The sequence below is a fragment of the Lolium perenne genome, chromosome 7 (genome assembly GCF_019359855.2).
Source record: "Lolium perenne isolate Kyuss_39 chromosome 7, Kyuss_2.0, whole genome shotgun sequence".
Lineage (NCBI taxonomy): Eukaryota > Viridiplantae > Streptophyta > Magnoliopsida > Poales > Poaceae > Lolium > Lolium perenne.
Genome location: NC_067250.2, coordinates 293,325,662 through 293,333,510, shown reverse-complemented (window position 1 = coordinate 293,333,510; position 7,849 = coordinate 293,325,662). Strand labels below are relative to the sequence as shown.

General features: G+C 39.7%; 1 protein-coding gene across 1 annotated transcript; it reads left to right on the top strand.

Moving 5' to 3' along the window:
• Positions 1–6,305: 6,305 nt before the first annotated feature.
• LOC139833979 (protein FAR1-RELATED SEQUENCE 5-like) lies at positions 6,306–7,607 on the top strand. Its single transcript, XM_071824360.1, has one exon. It carries the CDS (start codon positions 6,306–6,308, stop codon positions 7,605–7,607), a length of 1,302 nt encoding a protein of 433 aa, XP_071680461.1.
• Positions 7,608–7,849: the final 242 nt, after the last annotated feature.

The window sequence follows — 7,849 nt, the reverse complement described above, 5'->3', positions numbered from 1 at the left end:
ATATCTGTTGAGGGCATTTTAGTTTAAGAACTTCTAAGTTCTGAAGTAACATTGGACAAATGTCTAATAATTCTAGAATATTACTATGTCGACTGAGTCATAGTATTTGATTTCTTCACTTTATAGTGCTAATTCATGTGCCATTTTTTATCAATTATTTTTTCTCCTTTGTTGCCTCCACCTCTAAATCCTCTTTCTCAAGTGTCTTCGTCCTACTCCTCATCTCCCATGACTTGACATTGGTTCTTTCTTTGTATTCTTTAGGTTCTTTCTTCGTATTCTTTAGGTTCTTATTTCAACATCTGATTTGTCTTCTTCGACTGTCAACTCGTCCATAAGATACACTCGTAGATGACTCAGCCACCATAATAGTGCTAGGCATGGAGACCCCCCTTCCCCGAACTCCTAATGTGTGTTAGAGTGAAATTAATTCTTAATAGAAAAGGGTAACTAGCCAATTCAATAATTGAAGGAGCGAAGAAATATGTGATGATATGATTTGGTAAAGAAAAAACTTGTGATTCAAATAATAGTTTGGTATGTTATACTAACTATTGGGATGTTCATTTATCTTGAATGGATTTAGATATCCGTGCACTTGCGATGCCATATTCTTATTTATATAAATTTATCTCTTCAATCTCAGGAACATGAACTCAAATAAATAAAAATATTATTTTAAACGGAGGTCAAAACCTTACGACCTTCGCATCCTGGTGCACACGACTAAAGTTTTGTTCAATCAATTAAATGGGAGTGACAATTTGTGAGTTGCCTAAAGTATTTTCTAAAGGAGACAATTTTAAGCCTTCCGATAAATACCAAAACATTCACATGTCATCTAACTTCATATACAAAGTTGAACTATAAAGTTCCTATATTGTTATACTTTAAATTTCATAAGTTTGAAAGGTTTAAGTTTAGCCTACGGATGATGTACTTTATGTGAATAATATTAACATAAATATCAAATGACTAAAAATAGCGAAACCACTAGACGTTGTATCCACTCGAAAGAGGAGGAAAGACTAGACTTTTTCATGGCTAGTATGTTCCGTTACTCTCACCTTTAGTGTATTTTCTTGTCCCAATATCTCCCATGCCTAACTAAGTTTTGGACCAATGATTAAGCAAAAGCGAAAGAATCATCCAACATGAACTATGTAGGTATATAGTTTTTTTTGCTTATCATGGATTGAACACACATATCCAACAATATCTTGTCATTGGATGGATCCTCCAAACATGTATGTGCTCCCCGGGATGGTATCACGATAATGAAACTAGCATATAAATAAAGGTGAAATACTTAACATTTGAAAGAAAATACTAGAAAAGTACAAAATAGGTGGACAGGACAACAAAATATTTATAATATTGATTGAGACGAACCTATTGCTATTTAACAATGAAAATTCTCAATAGAAAGTGTGCTTGGTCATAATGTATTACCTTGATAGATATATGATCTAAAATAGTAGGAAATAGACTTACCAACAAGGTACGCATAGTTGGTCATGCATACTTACTTTTAGCACCGTCGTGTGTTATAGTTCAATTATTGTAAAGGAGAGAAATACATTTAATTTCAAGGGCATATCCTTCCTTTCTTAGTTGAAGTTCAACATTAGAGATCAGCTTACTTGTGTTTTTTTTACTTCTCCATATATTGTACTTATTCTCTAAACTGTTTGAAATAATTAAGGTAGTATGAGATAAGAACAAGTCAAATAATCCAAAATGACACAAAGTATGATAGAATGAATGTAACTTCCTTTTGTAAGTGCTTGATGTTGTAGAATCTGATGTGGTTTATCATTCATAAATAATAAAATTATCATACTTGCTAGGTTTTCTAGCTTCCATCATTGTACTAAGAAAAACTCTTTTAATTGTGTTGTTGCAGAATATTAACAAACAAGAGACATGCCTTGCCATTTTCAATGAACAAAAAATAAGTTATATCATAAAATGTAAACACGAGAGAATGTCAACAAAAGAAATTTCCACATTTCAAGGACAACTATAGGTCACATAGGCCGAGAAAATTTGGAGCTCCATGCTGACGCCCCCAAGAGAATAACGACAAATTGCATCGCTATTATCGAGACCGCGAAAGGTCAAGGGTTTTCACCCGGAGCCCTAGAGTAGAGAAGGTACTTAAAATGGTGCCCCCAAAAGGGTTACGATACTCACACGTATCACTGCCGTTGGGGCCAAATCGTGAGTTTTTTCCTGGAAGAACCTTCACACCGTTGTTGAGATCTCGGACCACCAGCTGCCCCCCGAGTCAGGCCTCCATAGCACTACCTGGGAGCTGCCATTGCCAAAGGGACGCCAACACCTGGGTCCCCCCGTCTTCCGCTCCTCGCCATCTAAACAACCAAAAGGCAAGACCATCACCGTTGCCATCCCGCGCTCGCCGTAGAGACGCTCGTGCAGTCCACCTTCCAGGGTCGCCGCTCCGGCTTCCACATGCTTGGGACTAAGGAGTGGAGGCAAGCTCACCGCGAGACCGACAACAACATAGAAACACGTGCTTTAGTCTTACTTTAAGGAGAAATAAATAAATATAAGGTAGAGTTAGCTCTTGTAGAGAAGCAAGTAAATTTCTTTTTTTAATGACAATTCATTTCTTGCTTAAAAGTTTATGCCAAAGATCAATTCCTAGTGATTTAATTCTCCGGATGTTGTATCCATGTTCTGAATTATTTGACATATTTAAGGTATAGAAGAGATGAAAACTAGAGAAACAATCAAACTGAAAAGGCCACGAGACAGGACATAATGAATGGAGTTTACCATCATTTCGAAGTGTTTGATGTTAGTGACTTGAGTGTAAACAATATGTTTGGATTATCTCGTATATATAATAGGTACTAACATAAGTACAAAGTGGCTTACATCATTGTACTTAACCAATATGACAAGAAAAAGAGAGTGTCAACAAAGCAAAGAAGGATCTTGTCATTTTAACTTGATACTCCCTCCGTTCCTAAATATAAGCCATATAGCTTTCTAAGAAAAATTCATAATATAAGATATATTGCGTTGGACCACTTGTATAGACAATATTTTTTTTATTTGATTATGTTTTATTATCTTATGCGAAGTCCTCTATTAGATTATGTCAATTTTTTAGGGTTAATCTTGTCCAAATATAGTGTAATTTTCTCTCAATATGTGTTATTTAACTTACATGCCAAAAACTATATGGCTTTTATCTAGGAACGGAGGGGGTAATGAAAACCATGTTGTGATTTTGTTTGAAACAAGTTCTTGACTAAAACATTGTGACTGCAATGTACCCGCTGCCACTTGGCCAAAACCTAGAAGATCTTGTCTGTTGTGACACATCATCCAATTATTATAATGCAACAATTACCCGCAAGATGTAGAAACTGGATTTTATGGTCCAGAGTAAATGTCAAGATTTGTCTCATCTTTCCTTCATAAAGATGGTGGGGAAGAGTTTTGGGTTGGCAGTTTCTAGAGGAATTAAAGGCACGTTTGGTGCTACCACTACCTTCTGGACCTATAGGGCAGGCTTCAAACGATATTTGACGGTGGAAAACAAGACATTGTGAGGTGAAGCTGCATTTATATAAGTTGATATGGCCATAGTCGAACTCATGTCGATGTGTTTTGTTATCAGAGAGTATCCCTAAATCATTTTTATTGGGTATTTTTGTTTCATAGAATTAAAGACCTGTTTTTTGTTCACAAACAAAAGCTGCGGCCTTGTTTATGGAATAGAATAGATGAAACTCAGTTTGACCGAGAGTGACAACATCAAAAATATCAACCTACTTCCAGTTTGACCGAGAACAGTCTAGATGTTTATGGAATAGTCTTAACAATGCCGCTCTCAACCTCAATATGCTGCCAGATAATCAGTCATTCTAGAACAACAGGACTGATTGGAACAGTCTCCCCAGTTCGGACCACCTGCCTCGCTGTAGTCAGCTTGTGCCCAAAGAATTCACCTTTTCCGGTCACCACACGATTTCACACTTCCAATCGCCAAGCATTAGTTATTGATATTAATCTAGTGCTAAGATTCGTTCTGACTCTTCAACAGAAGTGATGATTAGTTCAGATGTCCATGTCCCCGTCTTTGCAAATACAAGGTCGGAGTCATCATGCCGTCCGATTAATCAAACACATACGAGCTGAGCTCTGTTATCTGTATGAGATTTGGCCTACCGCGAAGATAACTTCTTCTGCATCAACTGCCCAATGTACTTAATAGGCAATCTGCACGCCAAGCTGCAGGCCAATACAACTTAGCATAAATCATTCCTAGCAAAGGAGGGATGACCAGGCGACACAAGCAAAGCGTCACGATGCAGTTGAGTTGCAACTACATATAGTAGTACAAAATAAGCAAGACGTACACGACGTACAAAGACGAGTTCAAGGGAAAATGCCATGGCGATGTAGAGTGATTCATTTCTTCTCCCTGTCGCTAGTGCCCTGGCCACGCCAAAGGAAACCGCGGATAATACGCAAAAGCAACAATACTAAACTCCAGTCCAGAGGAAAGCGACGCCCCAAGAGATGAAAGTGTGGCCTTAGCACGAAGCGTCAAATGATCCTGTTTTATTTCCTTTTATTTTACTTTCTGGAAGGTGATTTGGCGCTTTTGTAAAATGGAAAGAAAATGAGACCATGGGACCAAAAGCAACCACCACAATGTAAGGACGGCGATGGCCACAGCTACGTGTGGGAAACAGGAGGCCGTAGAGCGGACGAGTTTCTTTCCATTGCTCGCGGTGATCAATGTCACGTCGGCATATATCAAGGGGCTGTGCTACATCGAGGTCGACCTCGATTCCTGCTAAAACAAGGTCAGTCCGACCAGGTGAAACTTTCCTTTTCTGGCCCACCGTGGGGACCACGCACTTTCCTTTTTCGGCCCACCGTGGGGACCCCGTAGCATACGATCATCTCCCACGTGAAAGCCACTTTTTTTTGGGGACCACAGCATAAAGCTACATCTACATCGGATCCCATCTTCTTCTTACCTGCTACATGTGCGCTGGATCCCCATCTTCTTCTCCAGCACGCCAATAACAAGGATGAAACCAGGCAAGAACAGTCACATCCAGATTCTTCTCTCCTCTCGTCCAGTTCCTGCCACCAGTTAAACCTGCTACATCGAGGTCGACCTACCTGACGAATAGATCTGCATACTTGCTTGTTTCAGATCTGCTACATACATATAGGGAGAGATCTGCTACATTGAGAAGAGGGATCTGCTACATCTGACGACTAGCAGGTCCAGGAAAATCACCTCCAAACCATCCCCCTGCTACATCGTCTAACCCTCTGCAAAATCAGTTGCCTGGAGGTACTATCTTGCCCAGATTCAGTTAAACCTGCTACATCGAGGTCGACCTACCTGACGAATAGATCTGCATACTTGCTTGTTTCAGATCTGCTACATACATATAGGGAGAGATCTGCTACATTGAGAAGAGGGATCTGCTACATCTGACGACTAGCAGGTCCAGGAAAATCACCTCCAAACCATCCCCCTGCTACATCGTCTAACCCTCTGCAAAATCAGTTGCCTGGAGGTACTATCTTGCCCAGATTCAGTTACATGCACCTTTCCCTTGCTACATCTAGTGAAAAAATATGGCAGCATCAAGTCTTTAGACAGCTATAGTTGCCACTGAATGTATGTTACATGTAACTACTTTTGTCTGAAATAAATTACTGCTATGTTACATGTGCCACTAATGTAACTGTAGGACAAACAAAAAGTAACAAGTCTAAAAGAAAAGAGCATAGAACAGAAAAGATAGCATGTAGAACACAGGATATAACACAAAAAGATGGAACACAAAAAGTAGATAGCATGTAACTGGTAGAACACAAAGGTAGGACAACCATGTAGAACACAAAGAAAAAGCATGTAACTGGTAGAACAACTAGGTAGAACACAAAAGTTAGGGCAGAGCTACAAGAGAACACTAGACTGCAGCTGGTATGTTACATGCTCATACTGGTTATCAGTTCATACTGGTTTGCCATTAGTAAAAGTAGTACTGCATGAAATTTGCCCATACTGGTTGCCATGTCAGTCACATGATCTTTCCTGGTATTGCCTTGGTTTTCTGCGGAACATATTTACAACTTGCACCTGTAAAACAGGGAAAAAATAAAAAAAGGAGAATGTTATTTAACTGAAGATGGTAAAAAACAGATGTAAATTTACTTTAGAAAATGTTGTGCAACCAAAAAATCTTAATGATTCATGTCATTGATTCCATGCAGATATTTGTTTTTGAAGAAGAATGCCAAGGGCTCGCGGATTTGAATACTGGTTTGGTGGCATTGATCTCAATGCAACTCCTGAAGCTAGTACATCAACTGATCAACATGCTGGGCAGCCGCCAGAAGTCGGAGGCCATCGTGTCGATCCCCAAGGAGATGAAGCAGGTCCTTCAAACAATGATCAGCAAGCTGATTCGCGTGCACGGACTGGTGTTACACTTTCCAGTGAGGAAAGCGATGGTGAAGCTGAGGTTGAGTCAACGCCTGAAGGATATGTTCCAAAGGTTCCATTTGTTGGCATGATGTTTGACACACCTGAACTAGCTTTGCAGCACTACAACAGATATGCTCACCACATTGGTTTTTCAGTGAAGATAGAATCATCTAGGAGATGTGCTAAAGATGGTGAGCTAGATAAATTTGTTTATGTCTGCAACAAATCTGGGAAGCCTAGAGAAGAAGAAGCGATCCTGATTAAGCAGAGGAACCGTAAGCTAACTGTGCTGACCGACTGCAAAGCAAAGCTTCGAGTAAAACGTGATGGTGCTAGATGGAAAGTTACTCAGTTTGTCGAGGTGCATACACATGAGGTGATTGACAAGTTTGCGCTTAAGAAGTACTTGAGATCACACAACAAGATCCCTGCAGAAGAGAAAAAGTTCATTGACTTGTTGCATGAAGTCAACCTTACTTCAGGAAGAATCATGGAAATCATGGGGGAGCTATATGGGAGCAAGCAGAATGTCCCATACAACAGCAAAACAGTTAGTAACTACACTGCAAAACTAGGGAACTATGACAGGATTAAAGATATCCCAGAGCTGCTAGAGTACTTTGAAGAAATCAAGAAAGATGATCCCAGATTTTTCTACAGGTTCAAGCTAGATGCAGAAAATAAAGTGGAGAACCTGTTCTGGGTGGATAGCAAAGCAAGAGATGTCTACCCCCTGTACAATGATTGTATTTCTTTTGATACAACATTCATGACAAACCGATCTGACATGCCATGTGCTCCTTTCATTGGAATAAATAGATATGGTCAATCCATCCAGCTTGGTTGTGGTTTTGTGAGGAATGAATCTTCTGTGAACTTTGTGTGGTTGTTTGAGCGGTTTTTAGAGGCAATGGATGGACTACATCCATTGAACATCATTACAGATCAAGATGCAGCTATCAGAACTGCTATCCTCATTGTGTTCATTGGCATCATACACAGGTTCTGCAGGTGGCATATAATGCAAAAAGTACAGGAAAAACTTGGTACTTTTGTTGCTCAGAGAGAAGACTTGCGTTTAGAGTTCAATGATGTGATTGACTACTGACATGACACGGAAGAGTTTGAACAGCGGTGGGCAAATATGGTGGAAACGCATGGGGTTGCGGATAACACACATTTTCTTGACCTCTATGATTTGCGTGAGTATTTTGTGCCAGCATATTTCCGCCACCGGTTTTTCCCATTCCTTCAAACTACATCTAGAAGTGAAGGGTTTAATGCTGTTCTTAAGCAGTATGTTCATCCACATGATAGCCTTGTTCGTTTCTTCAAGCAGTACATGAAACT

Coding starts and splice junctions, on each gene's coding strand:
- LOC139833979 (XM_071824360.1), top strand. CDS start 6,306: ATGCCAAGGGCTCGCGGATTTGAATACTGGTTTGGTGGCATTGATCTC.